The sequence below is a fragment of the Biomphalaria glabrata genome, chromosome 16 (assembly GCF_947242115.1).
Source record: "Biomphalaria glabrata chromosome 16, xgBioGlab47.1, whole genome shotgun sequence".
NCBI lineage: Eukaryota > Metazoa > Mollusca > Gastropoda > Planorbidae > Biomphalaria > Biomphalaria glabrata.
The window spans coordinates 16,172,007-16,196,400 of NC_074726.1; the positions used below are offsets into that span (position 1 = coordinate 16,172,007).

The 24,394-nt window shown below is 37.2% G+C and overlaps 1 protein-coding gene across 1 annotated transcript in view; it reads left to right on the top strand.

The window, feature by feature from the left end:
- The first annotated feature begins 2,669 nt into the window (after positions 1 to 2,669).
- Positions 2,670 to 24,394, top strand: part of LOC106063357 (cytochrome P450 3A29-like) — a 37,141-nt gene continuing 15,416 nt past the window's right edge. The window contains exons 1-7 of the mRNA XM_013221696.2: positions 2,670 to 2,924; positions 4,277 to 4,362; positions 11,645 to 11,741; positions 14,378 to 14,430; positions 18,492 to 18,588; positions 20,029 to 20,148; positions 20,667 to 20,758. Coding sequence (XP_013077150.2) covers positions 4,283 to 4,362; positions 11,645 to 11,741; positions 14,378 to 14,430; positions 18,492 to 18,588; positions 20,029 to 20,148; positions 20,667 to 20,758 — 539 coding nt within the window. The 5' untranslated portion in view covers positions 2,670 to 2,924; positions 4,277 to 4,282. The remainder of the gene's footprint in view (positions 2,925 to 4,276; positions 4,363 to 11,644; positions 11,742 to 14,377; positions 14,431 to 18,491; positions 18,589 to 20,028; positions 20,149 to 20,666; positions 20,759 to 24,394) is intronic.

Consider the following 24,394-nt stretch of genomic DNA (forward strand, 5'->3'; position numbering starts at 1 on the left):
ATTCCAGAAAACATCGGCTGCAGTGTCATCAAGTTGGGGTCACACGTAGTGACCTCTATCTGTCACTGTTCATTAGTAACTGTCCCCCTACTTAGATCTGTTCGTCCCCTGGAACAACACGTGAGGGCACGTCACATCCTGTCTTTGTTTGTACATGTAGATTCCAGAGGACACTCGCTGCTGTGTCATCTCGCCGGGGTCATACGTTGACCTCTACCTATCACTGTTCATTTGTAACAATATATAAGGCCGCGCTTTTTTTTTTTACTTGCGCTATTTTGTCGGGAAATTTTGCGATATTTTGTCGGCGATATTTTGTCGGCGCTATTTTGTTCGCGCTATTTTGTTCGCGCTGTTTTGTCGGTTCATCTAGATTCAAGACAGAGTGAGTTGATGTAAGTTTTGTAAAAAGAAAACTGAACAAATAATACACTTTTAGAAAATTAACCGCTGCAGTTTCGACGTGAAAGGTGCTTAGTTGTTCTAAGTGCACGGCAAGTGATAACAGGTTACATTTTCATTATTCCATTGAGTGAATGAGTCAGCAATGAAGATTGCGAATCTATTTCTATATTTACACATCTATTTCAGTACAGATTGTGATTGAGAACCCTCTCTTGTTCATTGAGATGATACACTATAACAAAACTATTATTTTAAAATTTAAAGCACACTTTACACATTTCATCATTTGTTGTCTTTACTGTGTAACCTTTATTATTATGTATTACATACCAACTCAGTTGATCAGGTGAATCTCTCATATTGTCATGCTCATTTACAATAAACGGCCAAGTCTTTTTAAAAACGCAAGTGGAAGTACTGAATACAGCCTGGACTGGGTATTCCCAATAGATTCTGATCTCATTAACGTTCTAGAGTACTAGACAGATGGCCAAATTGAGTCCGATTTATTTTCTGTCTCTCTATTTTTTTTTAATTTTTTTTTGCTATATTCAGTAAAGTGCATAAAAAAAACACCTTCAGCTAATGATTACGTTGTTGAGGTTTGCTTGTAGTTATTGGAGCCTGTGACTAACACTTGAAGGTCAAGGTTCGTGGCATTGACAAGAAACTTGTCGACTGCTGTTTCCAAAAGATAGATAGATAGAGAGAGAGAGAGAGATCAAACAAGTAAAATACCAACACAATATTTAAAAAAAAAACAAATCTTATATTAATTGTTACAATTAGTTTGTATCATTCATGTAATTAATTCTCTATAATAGAACTAGAGTAATCATGACTAATATTAATAAATCTGCGATTTGAAATATTTTTTTTTACCAATTGTTTTATGTTTAGCGCAATACGCTATGATCCTATCAATTGTGTGGACCAGTTGGAAATGGGTAGGGGGAGAAAGAACGGGGTATCTAGGTGATCGCTTTTAAAATATATTTAAAAAAAAGGGAACTACCTGAATTCGAACTTGTGGGCCAAAGCCTTCTCAGGCCAACGAGGTAACACGGTAACCACTCTACTATCGAAGAATCTATGAACATGAAAGACTGTATAGATATCTATTGTTTCTATTTCATGTTTGTCCCCACTAAACCTCAGACGACGACCTATAAAGGGTACTAATTCATCTTATACCACCACTTCAATCAAGTACAGTTTCTTTCCCTTGTTTGAGATACCAAACAAAATAATTTATTACCAATAGTTAATTAACTAATTGGTTAATTTTTTTTTTGTCAATTAAAAAAAATATTTGTACACAAATTGTACCAGATATGCAGAGTGACAGACAAGCTTTGTAAAATAACGGGTAAAAATGAGAGATAATGAGAGACACATGCAAAGAACGAAATGGCGTGATGGTTAAAATAGAGAATTGAAGGCGATGAAAAGAGAGAAGAGAAAGAGAGAGAGAGAGATAGAGAGAGAGAGAGAGGGAGAGAACTTAATGTAATGACAGAAAAACAAAACAGAAATAGAAGGAGCTATATACTCAGATTAGCAAATAGATGGATAGAAATAACCGCCAATGGGTGATCAGTGATGATTAATCGTGAAACATACTGAAATTTTTATTTTAAATTGCTGGATTTGAACCAGGAGCAAGTTAAACTTTCGCTTAGCTATGTTGAGCTCTATCTTGCACCACAGCATACAACACCACAGCACACCCTCTCCAATCTACTTAGTAATGACGTACAAACTGGCCAATGTCGAGAGTTGTCAACAATCTTAAGGAGCTGTTGGGAATTATCTACTAAGAGACGTCACTCACAGTGTCACGAAGGCGGAGTCATTTTTAGCAGTACGGGGATAATTCAACTGTATGGTATACTATCATCAATTTTTAAGAGAGAAAAAATACAAAGATTTTCAAGTTGAATTTTTTTGCCTGAGCTATGAAGGTATCGTGTCCTTTAAGGAAAGTATCTGACTCTGCGTTGTTGAATCCACACAAACAGTTGACCACAGACTAAACGAATCTACTTGACCTGGCCATCATATTCTCATTATAGTGGGCTTTAGAAAAAATCCTATATGACCCCAATTTAACTATAGGCCTACAGATGAAAAAGTTAAAAAGTTAAAAGTAATTCATTCTTATTACTCACTGCTGATAGATAACTATGACACCGATTTGTCGTTGGTGATATTCTGAATACATAAAAAGTAAAAGTTGAACAGGAAAGAAACTAAACGAAATCAAGCTCATCAAGATCTATAAAAGGTACAATCACACCCTACTCTGCGCCCTTGTGACGTCAATACATTGATAAGTTTTGGGGAATGGTCGGGGAGGGAGCAGAAAAATAAGTCTGGACATTGCTCTTGAAAACATTTATTGCAGACAACTTGTATCTCGTCTTCACGTGATCATTTTGGTAGACCAACAATTGGACCTGGCTAGCTGCAGTCTACTACCAAGAGAATAATAAAGTATATTAATCTGTTACCCTCACGTAAGTGATTGAATGTATTATATTATATTATATTATATTATATTATATTATATTATATTATATTATATTATATTATATTATATTATATTATTATGACATGTGCCTATTTACCAGTTTCTTTTTTTTTTCGTTTGCCAAAAAAGCTTCAAATCTTCTGATCTCTGAACAATGGTCAGTTCTTAACGTTGACATAGGATTTGCTTTTTAGGCTTTAGTCCAAAAGTCAATGCGTTCAACTTAGGTCCATTTGTTTACTTCCAACTTTCCATTTAATAAGCGTACAAATGGTCACATCTCTGTATTATTTCTTAACGGGTTTGAACTTAGAACTCTTCCATCCACAACATTTGCTCTGTTAAAAGTAGCAAGACGACTTTTGACCTTTTCATTGTTCACTGGTTTAATGATCAGGAAAGTGTACAAAAAAAAAGTAATTACAATTTTTGGTTGTAGGCCTATATCAGTAAATGTATTCTACTCTCTGGGCTAGTTGAGACGTCCATCCTATGAAGTGTATGCGCTGCTGTTAGGAAGATCGCGGGATTGTATTCCATTTAGAGGACTTCGCAAGCCTTGCAATCATTTGTTTGTTACTCTCTACAAATACTTTTTAATAATTATTACAAACTCATCAAGCACATTTCAATTGAGTAGTTTGCTATGAAAGTATAGGGAAATATATAAATATATATATAGTAAAGTAAAGTTTCCCTTTCAGACCTTGCGATCTATGGGGCAGATGATGTTAAGGTCATCTGCTTTTATGGCCAACGGTTAACGAGCAAGGTGTCATGTGGCCAGCCTTTACTTTCCCCAACTAAAGTCAGATACCCATTAGAGTTGGGTGGACTCAGGGGCTTTCTAAAATCCCGAAATTCAAAATCCCAGCATTCACCAGGATTTGAACACAGGACCTCAGGTTCGGAAGCCGAGCGCTTAACCACTCAGCCACCGCGCCCCCCTATATATATATATATATATATATATATATATATATATAGGCTTAGAGATATATAACGGAGGCGTTTATATATTGAAATGCAATAATCCAGATAATTGGTTTATGTACAATGACAGAAAATGAATTATATCTGAAATTTCAATGTTAAAAAGTGTTAATCGCAACAAGAGTGTTCTTGTTGATGAGTTTTAAAATTAAGGTGAAAGTTCAGGTCTAAAGTAAATCTATTTGTGTCAGATTGAGAAAGCGAGTTCAGTATCCTCCTTCACTATAGAGTGTTGTTATTTTTTTCAACACTCTCCTGTCATTACGTAGCATACAGCGAACGAAAATAATAATTCATTATAATAAAAAGAAAAATAAATACATTTAACTCATTTTTGGTCCACAGATATCGATGATCATGAATGTAGAGATAGTAATAAACATTACAGTTTTCCTTTCAGTACTAGTGTGTCTAGTGGTCTACGTAGTTAGGTAAGTCACTATAGAGTGTCTAGTGGTCTACATAGTTAGGTAAGTCTCTATAGTGTGTCTAGTGGTCTACGTAGTTAGGTAAGTCTCTATAGTGTGTCTAGTGGTCTACGTAGTTAGGTAAGTCACTCTAGTGTGTCTAGTGGTCTACGTAGTTAGGTAAGTCTCTATAGAGTGTCTAGTGGTCTACGTAGTTAGGTAAGTCTCTATAGAGTGTCTAGTGGTCTACGTAGTTAGGTAAGTCTCTATAGAGTGTCTAGTGGTCTACGTAGTTAGGTAAGTCTCTATAGTGTGTCTAGTGGTCTACGTAGTTAGGTAAGTCACTCTAGTGTGTCTAGTGGTCTACGTAGTTAGGTAAGTCTCTATAGTGTGTCTAGTGGTCTAAGTAGTTAGGTAAGTCTCTATAGTGTGTCTAGTGGTCTACGTAGTTAGGTAAGTCTCTATAGTGTGTCTAGTGGTCTACGTAGTTAGGTAAGTCACTCTAGTGTGTCTAGTGATCTACGTAGTTAGGTAAGTCTCTATAGTGTGTCTAGTGGTCTACGTAGTTAGGTAAGTCTCTATAGTGTGTCTAGTGGTCTACGTAGTTAGGTAAGTCTCTCTAGTGTGTCTAGTGGTCTACGTAGTTAGGTAAGTCTCTCTAGTGTGTCTAGTGGTCTAAGTAGTTAGGTAAGTCTCTATAGTGTGTCTAGTGGTCTAAGTAGTTAGGTAAGTCTCTATAGTGTGTCTAGTGGTCTAAGTAGTTAGGTAAGTCTCTATAGTGTGTCTAGCGGTCTACGTAGTTAGGTAAGTCACTCTAGTGTGTCTAGTGGTCTACGTAGTTAGGTAAGTCACTCTAGTGTGTCTAGCGGTCTACGTAGTTAGGTAAGTCTCTATAGTGTGTCTAGTGGTCTAAGTAGTTAGGTAAGTCTCTATAGTGTGTCTAGTGGTCTACGTAGTTAGGTAAGTCTCTATAGTGTGTCTAGTGGTCTAAGTAGTTAGGTAAGTCTCTATAGTGTGTCTAGTGGTCTACGTAGTTAGGTAAGTCACTCTAGTGTGTCTAGCGGTCTACGTAGTTAGGTAAGTCACTCTAGTGTGTCTAGTGGTCTAAGTAGTTAGGTAAGTCTCTCTAGTGTGTCTAGTGGTCTACGCAGTAAGTTAATTCACTCTAGTGTGTCTAGTGGTCTAAGTAGTTAGGTAAGTCTCTCTAGTGTGTCTAGTGGTCTACGCAGTAAGTTAATTCACTCTAGTGTGTCTAGTGGTCTACGTAGTTTTGTAAGTCTCTCTAGTGTGTCTAGTGGTCTAAGTAGTTAGGTAAGTCTCTCTAGTGTGTCTAGTGGTCTACGCAGTAAGTTAATTCACTCTAGTGTGTCTAGTGGTCTAAGTAGTTAGGTAAGTCTCTATAGAGTGTCTAGTAGTCTACGTAGTTACGTAAGTCTCTATAGAGTGTCTAGTGGTCTAAGTAGTTAGGTAAGTCTCTATAGAGTGTCTAGTGGTCTAAGTAGTTAGGTAAGTCACTCTAGTGTGTCTAGTGGTCTAAGTAGTTAGGTAAGTCACTCTAGTGTGTCTAGTGGTCTACGTAGTTAGGTAAGTCTCTATAGAGTGTCTAGTGGTCTACGTAGTTAGGTAAGTCTCTATAGAGTGTCTAGTGGTCTAAGTAGTTAGGTAAGTCACTCTAGTGTGTCTAGTGGTCTACGTAGCTAGGTAAGTCTCTCTAGTGTGTCTAGTGGTCTAAGTAGTTAGGTAAGTCACTCTAGTGTGTCTAGTGGTCTACGTAGTTAGGTAAGTCACTCTAGTGTGTCTAGTGGTCTACGTAGTTAGGTAAGTCACTCTAGTGTGTCTAGTGGTCTAAGTAGTTAGGTAAGTCACTCAAGTGTGTCTAGTGGTCTACGTAGTTAGGTAAGTCACTCTAGTGTGTCTAGCGGTCTACGTAGTTAGGTAAGTCTCTATAGAGTGTCTAGTGGTCTACGTAGTTAGGTAAGTCTCTATAGAGTGTCTAGTGGTCTACGTAGTTAGGTAAGTCTCTATAGAGTGTCTAGTGGTCTACGTAGTTAGGTAAGTCACTCTAGTGTGTCTAGTGGTCTACGTAGTTAGGTAAGTCTCTATAGTGTGTCTAGTGGTCTACATAGTTAGGTAAGTCTCTATAGTGTGTCTAGTGGTCTACGTAGTTAGGTAAGTCACTCTAGTGTGTCTAGTGGTCTAAGTAGTTAGGTAAGTCTCTCTAGTGTGTCTAGCGGTTAACGTAGTTAGGTAGGTCTCTTCAGCGTGTCTAGCGGTCTACGTAGTTAGATCTCTCTAATGTATCTAGCTGTCTACGTCGTTAGATAGATCTCTCCAGTGTGTCTACCGGTCTACGTAGTTAGATCTCTCTAGTGTGTCTAGCTGTCTACGTAGATAGATCTTTCCAGTGTGTCTACCGGTCTACGTAGTTAGATCTCTCTAGTGTGTCTAGCTGTCTACGTAGTTATATCTCTCTAGTGTGTCTACCGGTCTACGTAGTTAGATCTCTCTAGTGTGTCTACCGGTCTACGTAGTTATATCTCTCTAGTGTGTCTACCGGTCTACGTAGTTAGATCTCTCTAGTGTGTCTAGCTGTCTACGTAGTTAGATCTCTCTAGTGTGTCTACCGGTCTACGTAGTTAGATCTCTCTAGTGTGTCTAGCTGTCTACGTAGTTAGATCTCTCTAGTGTGTCTACCGGTCTACGTAGTTATATCTCTCTAGTGTGTTTACCGGTCTACGTAGTTAGATCTCTCTAGTGTGTCTAGCTGTCTACGTAGTTAGATCTCTCTAGTGTGTCTAGCTGTCTACGTAGTTAGAGCTCTTTAGTGTGTCTACCGGTCTACGTAGTTATATCTCTCTAGTGTGTCTACCGGTCTACGTAGTTATATCTCTCTAGTGTGTCTACCGGTCTACGTAGTTAGATCTCTCTAGTGTGTCTAGCCGTCTACGTAGTTAGATCTCTCTATGTGTGTCTACCGGTCTACGTAGTTAGATAGATCTCTCTAGTGTGTCTAGCTGTCTACGTAGTTAGATCTCTCTAGTGTGTCTAGGTTTCTACGTAGTTAGATCTCTCTAGTGTGTCTAGCTGTCTACGTAGTTAGATAGATCTCTCTAGTGTGTCTTGCGGTCTACGTAGTTAGATCTCTCTAGTGTGTCTAGCGGTCTACGTAGTTAGATCTCTCTAGTGTGTCTAGCGGTCTACGTAGTTAGATCTCTCTAGTGTGTCTAGCTGTCTACGTAGTTAGATCTCTCTAGTGTGTCTTGCGGTCTACGTAGTTAGAACTCTCTAGTGTGTCTAGCGGTCTACGTAGTTAGATAGATCTCTCTAGTGTGTCTAGCGGTCTACGTAGTTAGATCTCTCTAGTGTGTCTAGCGGTCTACGTAGTTAGATAGATCTCTCTAGTGTGTCTAGCGGTCTACGTAGTTAGATAGATCTCTCTAGTGTGTCTAGCGGTCTACGTAGTTAGATAGATCTCTCTAGTGTGTCTAGCTGTCTACGTAGTTAGATCTCTCTAGTGTGTCTTGCGGTCTACGTAGTTAGATCTCTCTAGTGCGTCTAGCGGTCTACGTAGTTAGATAGATCTCTCTAGTGTGTCTAGCGGTCTACGTAGTTAGATAGATCTCTTATAGTGTGTCTAGCTGTCTACGTAGTTAGATCTCTCTAGTGTGTCTTGCGGTCTACGTAGTTAGATCTCTCTAGTGTGTCTAGCGGTCTACGTAGTTAGATAGATCTCTCTAGTGTGTCTTGCGGTCTAAGTAGTTAGATCTCTCTAGTGTGTCTAGCGGTCTACGTAGTTAGATCTCTCTAGTGTGTCTAGCGGTCTACGTAGTTAGATCTCTCTAGTGTGTCTAGCTGTCTACGTAGTTAGATCTCTCTAGTGTGTCTTGCGGTCTACGTAGTTAGAACTCTCTAGTGTGTCTAGCGGTCTACGTAGTTAGATAGATCTCTCTAGTGTGTCTAGCGGTCTACGTAGTTAGATCTCTCTAGTGTGTCTAGCGGTCTACGTAGTTAGATAGATCTCTCTAGTGTGTCTAGCGGTCTACGTAGTTAGATAGATCTCTCTAGTGTGTCTAGCGGTCTACGTAGTTAGATAGATCTCTCTAGTGTGTCTAGCGGTCTACGTAGTTAGATAGATCTCTTATAGTGTGTCTAGCTGTCTACGTAGTTAGATCTCTCTAGTGTGTCTTGCGGTCTACGTAGTTAGATCTCTCTAGTGTGTCTAGCGGTCTACGTAGTTAGATCTCTCTAGTGTGTCTAGCGGTCTACGTAGGTAGATCTCTCTAGTGTGTCTAGCGGTCTACGTAGTTAGATCTCTCTAGTGTGTCTAGCGGTCTACGTAGTTAGATAGATCTCTCTAGTGTGTCTAGCGGTCTACATAGTTAGATAGATCTCTCTAGTGTGTCTAGCGGTCTACGTAGTTAGATAGATCTCTCTAGTGTGTCTAGCTGTCTACGTAGTTAGATCTCTCTAATGTGTTTTGCGGTCTACGTAGTTAGATCTCTCTAGTGTGTCTAGTGGTCTACGTAGTTAGATAGATCTCTCTAGTGTGTCTAGCGGTCTACGTAGTTAGATAGATCTCTCTAGTGTGTCTAGCTGTCTACGTAGTTAGATATATCTCTCTAGTGTGTCTAGCGGTCTACGTAGTTAGATCTCTCTAGTGTGTCTAGCTGTCTACGTAGTTAGATAGATCTCTCTAGTGTGTCTAGTGGTCTACGTAGTTAGATCTCTCTAGTGTGTCTAGTGGTCTACGTAGATAGATCTCTCTAGTGTGTCTAGCGGTCTACGTAGTTAGATAGATCTCTCTAGTATGTCTAGCGGTCTACGTAGTTAGATAGATCTCTCTAGTGTGTCTAGCGGTCTACGTAGTTAGATAGATCTCTCTAGTGTGTCTAGCGGTCTACGTAGTTAGATAGATCTCTCTAGTGTGTCTAGCGGTCTACGTAGTTAGATAGATCTCTCTAGTGTGTCTAGCGGTCTACGTAGTTAGATAGATCTCTCTAGTGTGTCTAGCGGTCTACGTAGTTAGATAGATCTCTCTAGTGTGTCTAGCGGTCTACGTAGTTAGATAGATCTCTCTAGTGTGTCTAGCGGTCTACGTAGTTAGATAGATCTCTCTAGTGTGTCTAGCGGTCTACGTAGTTAGATAGATCTCTCTAGTGTGTCTAGCGGTCTACGTAGTTAGATAGATCTCTCTAGTGTGTCTAGCGGTCTACGTAGTTAGATAGATCTCTCTAGTGTGTCTAGCTGTCTACGTAGTTAGATAGATCTCTCTAGTGTGTCTAGCGGTCTACGTAGTTAGATCTCTCTAGTGTGTCTAGCGGTCTACGTAGTTAGATCTCTCTAGTGTGTCTAGCGGTCTACGTAGTTAGATCTCTCTAGTGTGTCTAGCGGTCTACGTAGTTAGATCTCTCTAGTGTGTCTAGCGGTCTACGTAGTTAGATCTCTCTAGTGTGTCTAGCGGTCTACGTAGTTAGATAGATCTCTCTAGTGTGTCTAGCGGTCTACGTAGTTAGATAGATCTCTCTAGTGTGTCTAGCGGTCTACGTAGTTAGATAGATCTCTCTAGTGTGTGTAGCGGTCTACGTAGTTAGATAGATCTCTCTAGTGTGTCTAGCGGTCTACGTAGTTAGATAGATCTCTCTAGTGTGTCTAGCGGTCTACCTAGTTAGATAGATCTCTCTAGTGTGTCTAGCGGTCTACGTAGTTAGATAGATCTCTCTAGTGTGTCTAGCTGTCTACGTAGTTAGATCTCTCTAGTGTGTCTTGCGGTCTACGTAGTTAGATCTCTCTAGTGTGTCTAGTGGTCTACGTAGTTAGATAGATCTCTCTAGTGTGTCTAGCTGTCTACGTAGTTAGATATATCTCTCTAGTGTGTCTAGCGGTCTACGTAGTTAGATCTCTCTAGTGTGTCTTGCGGTCTACGTAGTTAGATCTCTCTAGTGTGTCTAGCGGTCTACGTAGTTAGATCTCTCTAGTGTGTCTTGCGGTCTACGTAGTTAGATCTCTCTAGTGTGTCTAGCGGTCTACGTAGTTAGATAGATCTCTCTAGTGTGTCTAGCTGTCTACGTAGTTAGATATATCTCTCTAGTGTGTCTAGCGGTCTACGTAGTTAGATCTCTCTAGTGTGTCTAGCTGTCTACGTAGTTAGATAGGTCTCTTTAGTGTGTCTACCGGTCTACGTAGTGAGGTAGGTCTCTCTAGTGTGTCTCTGGATTGTGGATCGTAAGTGTGTATAGTCGTCCTTTGTCTTAATTAAAAATGGAACTTCTTACTTGAAAAATTGCGTTCGTAGGGTTAGTTTTGCTTGGTGAGACTACATATGATTAGCTCCCTTCTTTTTCATACTGGAAAAGTAAAGAAAGTTTGCGTTTTTTTTTTGTTTTTGTTTTGCTTCATTCAAATATGGTTTTAAAAAAATGAAAAAGAAATCAAATCTTAAAAAATACAGGAAAAGATGTCTAGATTTTAAAGTAAAAAAAAAAAAAAAACTAGAAAAGTATTTCGTTCAGTTCATGGGGCTAATGAAGCCATAGATTTCTATTACCTCGAGATAACGATATATTTATTTGATATTTTGGCCTCAATGGTTACATAAAAATACAACAACATAAAAACATATGGACTAGCTCGCTTCACTATAGTTTTACAATACCTCTATTCAACTCGTATCTTCGTGGAAGTAGGGTGGACGAGGACGCGATTCTCGAAAAAGGCTCTAACGTTTTTCCAAAAATATTCTACAGTTGCTGTATAATGTTGAAAAGAATTTCTAGTTCGTTGGCCAGGCTTAAAAAAACTCTAATTTGACCGTTATAGTTCTACAAAGTAAAAAAAAAAAAGAAATACATTTAAATTTGGCTAGAGATCTAGATCCAACACCAGTTTTGATAGGACTATCGCTTTCGCGATTTTCTGAATGTAAGGCGTTATTAATTCAAGAGTTTAATAAATGAATATTCAGGAAGATTTTGCGCACCGTCTTCTAAGTCTAGGTCTAAAGGCCTATCGTTGGAATAGTATAAAGAGAAGAATTCTTTCTCGGGGGGGAGGGGAGGTGAATGGGGCCTGGCCAATAGGTTCCATTGTTTTTTTTATCTTACATTCATTAGTTAGTAAGAGAACCAAAAAATCACTCTATAAGTTCTATCAAGGAGATATTGTCTTTTAAAAAAAAATATTTTAAATGCTTTTCTTGTAATTTTTTTTCTTGTTAGACACTCAAATTTGTTTTGTGTAAAAAAAAATAAATAACAAAAAACAACAACAACAACAAAAAACAAAAAACAACTATTGACTTTGTGTCTAGATACATCAAATCTCAGTACACGGTCTTCAGTAAACTTGGCATACCAGGACCGAGACCAACCTTCTTGTTTGGCAACTCTTTGGATTTCGCTAATAAGGTAGGCGTCCAGAACTAATGTGAACAAGTCGCTTCTCTAATCATTTTATTTATATTTTTATATTTTAAATATATTTTAATAGTGTTTTTTTTTTAATTTGTTTCCATGATTTAAGCTCTTTTTATTTTATTATTTCTAGTGAAATGTAATACATATAGCATTGTAAACGCACCTTGAAATAGATAAGTGACGTCACTTTAAAGAGGCAACGTCATGATAGCGTCACCTTAAAGAGGCAACGTCATGATAGCCTTTAGATCTAGCTCAATCTGGGTACATACAAAATAGGCACTTGTATTCATAGATAATGTCATTTAATGGTCAAGTTACATAAATCATTCTGCGTTTTTTAAAACAAATCTATGAAATTTATCAACTAATACAATAGCCAGCCATTGTGTTCTCTAATGCTGTGTTTCCCAAACTTTTCCCATAACGGAACAGTGCATACATTCTGAGTATTTAGCTTAAAAATTTGCTTATTTTTTCCAAAAACTGAATTCACGTAGTTCATTATTCCAGTATTTCGTGGAACATTCAGGCTCCGTGGACTATTAGACTTAGGGAAACACTGCTCTAATGTAGACTATATGCTGGTGTGGGTAATGAAAGTTGAATGTGTATCAAGCTTTGCAATATCAATAGTTTTCGGAAATATAAATTACTTTAGATACGCACTGCAGTTCTTCACACAGGTCAAAGAATTATCAGGATGTTAAGTGTCAACAGAAAAGGTCAATAAAGTTTAAATAAGACACTTGATATCCAAGTAAACTATGTAGGCCTATACACATGAGCCAATACCAAAGTATAGCTAAAAGGAAAAGGAAAATTAATTTCTCAATTATGTCAATGGAGTTTGTGTGTGTGTGTGTGTGTGTGTGTACTCCAATCTTTGATACTTTCTTTATATATCACCAACAGTGCTACAACATTTGTTAGAGTAGTAAGAACCACTGACCTATATATCTATGGCAAGAACATATCACAACAAAACATAGGTTAGATTAATAAGGCAATTAAAAAAGAACAAGTTTTGTGTGAGAAAAAAACAACACCCTACACGTCGCTAATGACTAGGTAAACACAACGAGAAAACACGAAATACCCCCGCCCCCCTCACTTTTTTTTTGTTCCATGGTCAATGTCCACTAGGGGCTATTTTCACGACATCCAAGATTAGAAGATCAATATTGTCTTGGAGTTGTGTTTTCACATCTGTGGCTCCAGGATTTAGTTGGAAAAGGTTGGTGGGGAACAAAACAACTATTTTAAACTGTATTGTTTGCTTCTAGTGTTGGTTGGTTTAGTTTTTGGTTTCATTGTTTTCTTTGGTGGTTTGGTTCTGGGTTTTTGTGTGGTGGTTTAGTTCTGTGTTTTTATTTGGTGATTTGGTTCTGGGTTTTTGTGTAGTGGTTTAGTTCTGGGTTTTTATTTGGTGAATTGGTTCTGTGTTTTTGTTTGGTGGTTTGGTTCTGTGTTTTTGTTTGGTGGTTTTGTTCAGTGTTTTTGTTTAGTGGTTTGTTTCTGGGTTTTTGTTTGTTGGTTTTGTTCTGTTTTTTTGTGTTTGTGTTGAAGTTTTGGCTGTTTTCGTTTTATTTGTTTGATAATATTGTTTTTGTTTCAATACAGTAATTTATAGCAATATAAACAAATAGTATAACTACAGTCGGACGTCCATCAGTCAGATGCTGTGAAACATTGTGAATTAATCAATTGAACTAGAAAAACATTGAAAGATTTTTTTTTTGTCCATCTAACTGTAATTGAGACTTGACATTGGGCCTAACACGAGACCTAGGATATGAGACCTTGGACGAGACACGAGAGAGTTCACATCTGTTGTGGTTGTGAGGAGAGACCAATCTTAAAACATAAAAACAAACTACATAACAAAATACATTGTAATGAAATTAATACTGCAGTAGTTATGATTAATTAATATAATTATTAGTACAGGTTTTAAGATTACACTGTAGAATTACCAAACACAATTTCTGATTAAAATAAATCACTAATAAAATAAAGATAGGGAATAAATGCAAGAAATAACGTTTTCTCAGCTATTTTATTTCAATGTTTGTCACGACTTGGAATTGTGTCCCTTTCTAAAGCTATCTACTCCCTATGACCTCCTGCAGTCGCGAAGTGACTTTGGATCATCTCATGAACATGAGATGAATGCCTGGGCATTAGCTGTGATCGGAACGCGATGTCGACCTAGAGCTATAAAGCTCTAAAGCTATATCCCTATATATCATAAATACATCTAATTTACTAGCCTATAAACCAATACATCTCAATAGTTAATGTCTTCAAAACATTCATTATCCTCATTGATATGTTCGGGTGCAGATTTGTTGCTAATGATACTACACTTTTTGTTCAGCCTTGGTGAAGTCTTTCATCTTATTATGCACAAGAAACCATCCAATCAGATATTACATTACATCCAGCACATTAACACCATCCTATCACATATTACATAACATCATTAAAACATGAGCAGATACACTTCTAAGTATGAATCTGACTATTGTTTGTCACAGCCCTACTCTAGAAAACATCCACTGCTAGATACATCTACCAAGATGATCTCTTACAAATATGTTTTTTTTCCCTCTCCTCTGAACTAGTTTCCTATGGATGTCTTCCAAGCCTGGTCAGCACGATATGGGCACGTGTATGGGTAATTGATTGGTTTTAAATCATACAAATACAATCATTTCCTTTCTATACTTCTGCTTGAAGACAATTTTCTAGTTTAAAAACTGCACATTTGTGAGATGTATTAAGTACATTTGTGAGTTGTATAAAGTACATTTGTGAGTTGTATAAAGTATATTTGTGAGATGTATAAAGTACATTTGTGGAGATGTATAAAGCAGGCTACATTTGTGAGATGTATAAAGTACATTTGTGAGATGTATAAAGTACATTTGTGAGATGTATAAAGTACATTTGTGAGATGTATAAAGTACATTTGTGAGATGTATAAAGTACATTTGTGAGATGTATAAAGTACATTTGTGAGATGTATAAAGTACATTTGTGAGACGTATAAAGTACATGTGTGAGATGTATAAAGCAGGCTACATTTGTGAGATGTATAAAGTACATTTGTGAGATGTATAAAGTACATTTGTGAGATGTATAAAGTACATTTGTGAGTTGTATAAAGTACATTTGTGAGTTGTATAAAGTACATTTGTGAGATGTATAAAGCAGGCTACATTTGTGAGATGTATAAAGTACAATTGTGAGATGTATAAAGTACATTTGTGAGATGTATAAAGTACATTTGTGAGTTGTATAAAGTACATTTGTGAGTTGTATAAAGTACATTTGTGAGTTGTATAAAGTACATTTGTGAGATGTATAAAGTACATTTGTGAGATGTATAAAGCAGGCTACATTTGTGAGATGTATAAAGTACATTTGTGAGATGTATAAAGTACATTTGTGAGATGTATAAAGCAGGCTACATTTGTGAGATGTATAAAGTACATTTGTGAGATGTATAAAGCAGGCTACATTTGTGAGATGTATAAAGTACATTTGGGAAAATGGTAAATTGACCACAGCGACCAAAATCCTAGTCTACAACGCCTGTGTTGTGAGCACTCTCCTTTATGGCAGTGAAAGCTGGTCAACATACATGTACCAAGAGCACAGATTGAATAGTTTCCACTTGCGCTGCCTGAGACGCATAATGGGCATCTCTTGGAGGGACCATGTCTCCAATCAGGAAGTTTTGAGACTGGCCAATATGAACAGCATGTATGCTCTCCTGACACAAAGAAGATTACGCTGGCTCGGACATGTCGCCCGCATGCCAGATGGTAGAATCCCGAAAGATATCTTATATGCTGAGCTTGTGGAAGGAGTCAGACCCAAGGGCCGCCCAAGACTAACATATAGAGATGTCTGCAAGCGAGACATGAGAGCCTCAGGCATCAGTGAAAGTATGTGGGAAAGCATAGCCAAAGACCGGAGTGCATGGAGACAGACTGTGAGTGCTGGGACAACCCTTGCTGAGAACAAAAGAATTGAAGCGGCTTTAATCAAGAGGGAAAAAAAGAAAGCTGCCCTGTCTGCTAGCCCTAAATCAGAGGCATACACATGTACGAATTGTGGCAAAGTCTGCCGTTCTAGAATTGGCTTGATTAGCCACACCAGATTCTGCCCCGTCTCAAGATTAAGCCAAAACCAGTGACTCACTTGGGCGCATCCATTGCCTTTCGAGACAAAAGGAGCCATATAAAGTACATTTGTGAGATGTATAAAGCAGGCTACATTTGTGAGATGTATAAAGCAGGCTACATTTGTGAGATGTATAAAGCAGGCTACATTTGTGAGATGTATAAAGCAGGCTACATTTGTGAGATGTATAAAGCAGGCTACATTTGTGAGATGTATAAAGTACATTTGTGAGATGTATAAAGTACATTTGTGAAATGTATTAAGTACATTTGTGAGTTGTATAAAGTACATTTGTGAGATGTATAAAGTACATTTGTGAGTTATATAAAGTACATTTGTGAGTTGTATAAAGTACATTTGTGAATTGTATAAAGTACATTTGTGAGATGTATAAAGTACATTTGTGAGATGTATAAAGTACATTTGTGAGATATATAAAGTACATTTGTGAGTTGTATAAAGTACATTTGTGAGTTATATAAAGTAAATTTGTGAGTTGTATAAAGTACATTTGTGAGTTTTATAAAGTACATTTATGAATTGTATAAAGTACATTTGTGAGATGTATAAAGTACATTTGTGAGTTGTATGAAGTATATTTGTGAGTTGTATAAAGTACATTTGTGAGTTCTATAAAGTACATTTGTGAGATGTATAAAGTACATTTGTGAGTTGTATAAAGTACATTTGTGAGATGTATAAAGTACATTTGTGAGTTGTATAAAGTACATTTGTTATGTATAAAGTACATTTGTGAGTTGTATAAAGTACATTTGTGAGTTGTATAAAGTACATTTGTGAGTTGTATAAAGTACATTTGTGAGATGTATAAAGTACATTTGTGAGATGTATAAAGTACATTTGTGAGATGTATAAAGCAGGCTACATTTGTGAGATGTATAAAGTACATTAGTGAGATGTATAAAGTACATTTGTGAGATGTATAAAGTACATTTGTGAGTTGCATAAAGTACATTTGTGAGTTGTATAAAGTACATTTGTGAGATGTATAAAGCAGGCTACATTTGTGAGATGTATAAAGTACAATTGTGAGATGTATAAAGTACATTTGTGAGTTGTATAAAGTACATTTGTGAGTTGTATAAAGTACATTTGTGAGTTGTATAAAGTACATTTGTGAGTTGTATAAAGTACATTTGTGAGATGTATAAAGTACATTTGTGAGATGTATAAAGCAGGCTACATTTGTGAGATGTATAAAGTACATTTGTGAGATGTATAAAGTACATTTGTGAGATGTATAAAGCAGGCTACATTTGTGAGATGTATAAAGTACATTTGTGAGATGTATAAAGCAGGCTAAATTTGTGAGATGTATAAAGTACATTTGTGAGATGTATAAAGCAGGCTACATTTGTGAGATGTTTAAAGCAGGCTACATTTGTGAGATGTATAAAGCAGGCTACATTTGTGAGATGTATAAAGCAGGCTACATTTGTGAGATGTATAAAGCAGGCTACATTTGTGAGATGTATAAAGCAGGCTACATTTGTGAGATGTATAAAGCAGGCTACATTTGTGAGATGTATAAAGCAGGCTACATTTGTGAGATGTATAAAGTACATTTGTGAGATGTATAAAGTACATTTGTGAGATGTATAAAGTACATTTGTGAATTGTATTAAGTACATTTGTGAGTTGTATAAAGTACATTTGTGAATTGTATAAAGTACATTTGTGAGTTTTATAAAGTACATTTGTGAGTTGTATAAAGTACATTTGTGAGTTGTATAAAGTACATTTGTGAGATGTATAAAGTACATTTGTGAGTTATATAAAGTAAATTTGTGAGTTGTATAAAGTACATTTGTGAGTTTTATAAAGTACATTTATGAATTGTATAAGGTACATTTGTGAGATGTATAAAGTACATTTGTGAGTTGTATGAAGTATATTTGTGAGTTGTATAAAGTACATTTGTGAGTTGTATAAAGTACATTTGTGAGATGTATAAAGTACATTTGTGAGTTGTATAAAGTACATTTGTGAGATGTATAAAGTACATTTGTGAGTTGTATAAAGTACATTTGTTATGTATAAAGTACATTTGTGAGTTGTATAAAGTACATTTGTGAGTTGTATAAAGTACATTTGTGAGTTGTATAAAGTACATTTGTGAGATGTATAAAGTATATTTGTGAGATGTATAAAGTACATTTGTGAAATGTATAAAATACATTTGTGAGTTGTATAACGTACATTTATGATATGTATGTAGTGTAAGATGTAACACAAACTGCCATTAGAAACATGTTTAAAAAATCTAGTCTAACTATCCATGAACTAACCTTTTCATCAAAGCAGCCATCCATCTTTTCATTCATTTTTTCTTTCCTCCACCTTACTATTAATCCATTTATCCATTCAACTATGCTTTCCTCTAGTCATCAAGTTATATATTTATTCACACATCCATTTTTTTATATTTATCAGTTAATTTTCTATCAATTTAATCATCCATCCACTAATCATTCCATCCATTAGTTAGTGTGTATATCAATGTCTGTTAAATTTTGTTTCCACCAGATTTTACGAAGGTCTGAGACCGAGTGTGGTAGTTTCTTGTCCAGATATGGCGCATCAGATTCTTGTTAAGCATTTCAATATTTTCTCTGCTCGACCGGTAAAGACATAGATCAAAATACAAAATATATAATGTATTAGTTGACTACAATAACTATTAGTGTCAACAAAACATCAAACTATGCAACTAAACACAAACCAAGAAGAAACATTGTTCAGCCAAGTCTCAGGGATTTTTTTTAGACGAATTCTATTTCCGGAGATTTAACGCCTAGCTTCATACCAGCCCCCCTTTCCGCCTCAAAACCAAACCCTTAATTTACTTGGAATTCTCACTAAGCACTGGATAACATACCACCAAATGAATTCCTATATTTTTAAATGGGTTGGTGAGGGCTAAGCAGAACAAAGATAGTACGCCATAGTCAGCTATAGTATTCTAGCGGAGTCCCTGTGGCTGGAATAGATGCCAGCCAATCCGTTCTTCTGATAAACGACTTCCTCTGCGATTGACACAGTTGCTATTTATAGCTTCTACGTCACCAGTGGACCTCTCATTGAACAAGACGATAGCACCGCTCCCTTCTCTTCATTTCTCACACATTTAAACAGTTTAAAAGCTTTTTATCAAGCGAAAAGTATTTTATGTGTGTGTGTGGATGCGTTTTCTAGTGTGGGATTGAGCTTCCTTTTTTGTTGTTTTTTAACAAACTCAGTAATGTGAGGTGTCGCGGTCCATTACACGCTGTAGAAAGAGTCCAATGGAATTGTGGGTGGACACATCGACACGGCTGAATACGTTACAAGGACATCCAGAATTGAATACATGGCCGATTATGTTGTTATTTTGATCACGAAACCTCATCGAATTGTTAATTAAATAGTAATTAAAGTTAACTAAGGCTATAATACAATATCTCATATCAGGTTATATGTGATACTTCTTCATGCAAGCGATAATAGAATTCAAAAGAATATCCAACTATAATGTTAGCATTACATATAAGTTAGGACCAATGATTTAGAGAGCAACACAGTACGTTTTTTATTCTAATGGTAGACAAACCAACGGGTCCATGTATTTTGTGTTAGTGTATGTATCAGGGGAAAAGGAAAGAGGGAGAGAGATTTAATGAAGGAATAGGTGCGAGAGAAAAACTAGACCTATCACCAAAGGGACATGGGTTTGGTCATAAAACATGTTACATAGTCATGAAAGCTCACTTGAAACAATTTTTTGGGGGCTCGATACACAAATACTTTACAAGCGTCGTCATGGTAGCAAAGTAGACTTCTTGGCGCTTTACTCTGTCTAGTAACATGAAGCCGAAATAAAGGCGTTATTTATCTTTCGTTTTGCGTCTATTGGGTTGTGAGCAATGTTTTCATTGGCATAAATTAAGAAACTACATACTTGGATTAGGCCAAGATACAAATTAAACAGTGTATGCTTTAAATGATTGCCTGTCAATATAAAAACATCACATATAATAATTTTAAAATGTATCGGCCTGATACTATGTGCTTTGTTTTGACTTAGACAATCAATCCTTTCAAATACGAGAGTCAAGGACTTAGTCTCCAGCACGTCAGTGGAGCTCTTTGGAAGAGGCAGCGTCAGGCGGTTAGTGCTGGGCTGACTACAAAATCCATAAAGCAGGTGATTACCATTGATCAATACACACATAGTTTTCTTGGGAAAAAAAGTTAAAAAAATTAATGAATGTTCTCATTTTCTAGTTCAGACCTATATTTCAAGAAATCGTCTGTTCTATTCATCACATTAACAATGAATTAGGTAGCCTTCACCTGTACCTTACTTTTGTGGACTATTCTGGCATCATAGATGATCTGTTGAACATCTCTTTCCAGTCCTCTCTGTCTTTTGCCAGAATGAAAGTCGCTTTGAATGGTAGGCCTGTCCATTCTATGACAGTGTCTTCCCATCGTTTCTGTCTGGTGCTGTTCACTGCATAAAAGTCTTTATGAGACTGATGGATTAAATAGAGACATTTAAAAAACAAAAGTCGTCAAATGAAACTGATGTTCGTTATATACTTAAGATGTTCTCTACGGCGACATCAATTAGTGCTATGCATAAGTTTTAAAGAAAAGCCACTTGGAGCATCTAACATTCTATCACTGGACAACTTGCTTTTTAAAAACTTTATTTCGAAGATGTATCCAGTGATGTGTGACGTCACTTCCCAGTTGATAAAACATCTGCAGACGTCAACAGAAAATTCGCCGGATGGTTTCTACATTGACGAGTAAGTAGCTTCCAATAATAATAACAATACATTACCATAATACTTTTTCATAACATATTGACTATGCCATATCATATACTATTTGTTGTGTTCTACCAATGATTAATTATTAACATGTTTTCTATTTTGTTTCCTTCTTTCTTTTTGTTTTCCTTATCTCGCCCAGAGCCAACCTTGTAGGTTCTATTGTTTCGTTGTTTATCTCGTCCAGAGCCAACCTTGTAGTTCTATTGTTTCGTTGTTTATCTCGCCCAGAGCCAACCTTGTAGGTTCTATTGTTTCGTTGTTTATCTCGTCCAGAGCCAACCTTGTAGGTTCTATTGTTTCGTTGTTTATCTCGTCCAGAGCCAACCTTGTAGGTTCTATTGTTTCGTTGTTTATCTCGCCCAGAGCCAACCTTGTAGGTTCTATTGTTTCGTTGTTTATCTCGTACAGAGCCAACCTTGTAGGTTCTATTGTTTCGTTGTTTATCTCGTACAGAGCCAACCTTGTAGTTCTATTGTTTCGTTGTTTATCTCGTACAGAGCCAACCTTGTAGTTCTATTGTTTCGTTGTTTATCTCGTACAGAGCCAACCTTGTAGGTTCTATTGTTTCGTTGTTTATCTCGTACAGAGCCAACCTTGTAGTTCTATTGTTTCGTTGTTTATCTCGTACAGAGCCAACCTTGTAGTTCTATTGTTTCGTTGTTTATCTCGTACAGAGCCAACCTTGTAGGTTCTATTGTTTCGTTGTTTATCTCGTACAGAGCCAACCTTGTAGGTTCTATTGTTTCGTTGTTTATCTCGTACAGAGCCAACCTTGTAGTTCTATTGTTTCGTTGTTTATCTCGTACAGAGCCAACCTTGTAGTTCTATTGTTTCGTTGTTTATCTCGTACAGAGCCAACCTTGTAGTTCTATTGTTTCGTTGTTTATCTCGTCCAGAGCCAACCTTGTAGTTCTATTGTTTCGTTGTTTATCTCGTACAGAGCCAACCTTGTAGGTTCTATTGTTTCGTTGTTTATCTCGTACAGAGCCAACCTTGTAGTTCTATTGTTTCGTTGTTTATCTCGTACAGAGCCAACCTTGTAGTTCTATTGTTTCGTTGTTTATCTCGCCCAGAGCCAACCTTGTAGGTTCTATTGTTTCGTTGTTTATCTCGTCCAGAGCCAACCTTGTAGGTTCTATTGTTTCGTTGTTTATCTCGCCCAGAGCCAACCTTGTAGGTTCTATTGTTTCGTTGTTTATCTCGTCCAGAGCCAACCTTGTAGGTTCTATTGTTTCGTTGTTTATCTCGTCCAGAGCCAACCTTGGAGGTTCTATTGTTTCGTTGTTTATCTCGTCCAGAGCCAACCTTGTAGTTCTATTGTTTCGTTGTTTATCTCGTACAGAGCCAACCTTGTAGTTCTATTGTTTCGTTGTTTATCTCGTACAGAGCCAACCTTGTAGTTCTATTGTTTCGTTGTTTATCTCGTACAGAGCCAACCTTGTAGGTTCTATTGTTTCGTTGTTTATCTCGTCCAGAGCCAACCTTGGAGGTTCTATTGTTTCGTTGTTTATCTCGTCCAGAGCCAACCTTGGAGTTCTATTGTTTCGTTGTTTATCTCGCCCAGAGCCAACCTTGGAGTTCTATTGTTTCGTTGTTTATCTCGTACAGAGCCAACCTTGGAGGTTCTATTGTTTCGTTGTTTATCTCGTCCAGAGCCAACCTTGTAGGTTCTATTGTTTCGTTGTTTATCTCGTCCAGAGCCAACCTTGTAGTTCTATTGTTTCGTTGTTTATCTCGTCCAGAGCCAACCTTGGAGTTCTATTGTTTCGTTGTTTATCTCGTACAGAGCCAACCTTGTAGTTCTATTGTTTCGTTGTTTATCTCGTACAGAGCCAACCTTGTAGTTCTATTGTTTCGTTGTTTATCTCGTCCAGAGCCAACCTTGTAGGTTCTATTGTTTCGTTGTTTATCTCGTCCAGAGCCAACCTTGTAGTTCTATTGTTTCGTTGTTTATCTCGTCCAGAGCCAACCCTGTAGTTCTATTGTTTCGTTGTTTATCTCGTCCAGAGCCAACCTTGTAGTTCTATTGTTTCGTTGTTTATCTCGTACAGAGCCAACCTTGTAGTTCTATTGTTTCGTTGTTAATCTCGTACAGAGCCAACCTTGTAGTTCTATTGTTTCGTTGTTTATCTCGTACAGAGCCAACCTTGTAGTTCTATTGTTTCGTTGTTTATCTCGTACAGAGCCAACCTTGTAGTTCTATTGTTTCGTTGTTTATCTCGTACAGAGCCAACCTTGTAGTTCTATTGTTTCGTTGTTTATCTCGTCCAGAGCCAACCTTGGAGGTTCTATTGTTTCGTTGTTTATCTCGTACAGAGCCAACCTTGTAGTTCTATTGTTTCGTTGTTTATCTCGTACAGAGCCAACCTTGGAGGTTCTATTGTTTCGTTGTTTATCTCGTACAGAGCCAACCTTGTAGGTTCTATTGTTTCGTTGTTTATCTCGTACAGAGCCAACCTTGTAGTTCTATTGTTTCGTTGTTTATCTCGTACAGAGCCAACCTTGTAGTTCTATTGTTTCGTTGTTTATCTCGTACAGAGCCAACCTTGTAGTTCTATTGTTTCGTTGTTTATCTCGTACAGAGCCAACCTTGTAGTTCTATTGTTTCGTTGTTTATCTCGTACAGAGCCAACCTTGTAGTTCTATTGTTTCGTTGTTTATCTCGTACAGAGCCAACCTTGTAGTTCTATTGTTTCGTTGTTTATCTCGTACAGAGCCAACCTTGTAGGTTCTATTGTTTCGTTGTTTATCTCGTCCAGAGCCAACCTTGGAGGTTCTATTGTTTCGTTGTTTATCTCGTCCAGAGCCAACCTTGGAGTTCTATTGTTTCGTTGTTTATCTCGTACAGAGCCAACCTTGTAGGTTCTATTGTTTCGTTGTTTATCTCGTACAGAGCCAACCTTGGAGGTTCTATTGTTTCGTTGTTTATCTCGTACAGAGCCAACCTTGTAGGTTCTATTGTTTCGTTGTTTATCTCGTACAGAGCCAACCTTGTAGTTCTATTGTTTCGTTGTTTATCTCGTACAGAGCCAACCTTGTAGGTTCTATTGTTTCGTTGTTTATCTCGTACAGAGCCAACCTTGTAGTTCTATTGTTTCGTTGTTTATCTCGTACAGAGCCAACCTTGTAGTTCTATTGTTTCGTTGTTTATCTCGTACAGAGCCAACCTTGGAGGTTCTATTGTTTCGTTGTTTATCTCGTACAGAGCCAACCTTGGAGGTTCTATTGTTTCGTTGTTTATCTCGTACAGAGCCAACCTTGTAGTTCTATTGTTTCGTTGTTTATCTCGTACAGAGCCAACCTTGTAGTTCTATTGTTTCGTTGTTTATCTCGTACAGAGCCAACCTTGTAGTTCTATTGTTTCGTTGTTTATCTCGTACAGAGCCAACCTTGTAGTTCTATTGTTTCGTTGTTTATCTCGTACAGAGCCAACCTTGGAGGTTCTATTGTTTCGTTGTTTATCTCGTCCAGAGCCAACCTTGTAGTTCTATTGTTTCGTTGTTTATCTCGTACAGAGCCAACCTTGGAGGTTCTATTGTTTCGTTGTTTATCTCGTACAGAGCCAACCTTGTAGTTCTATTGTTTCGTTGTTTATCTCGTACAGAGCCA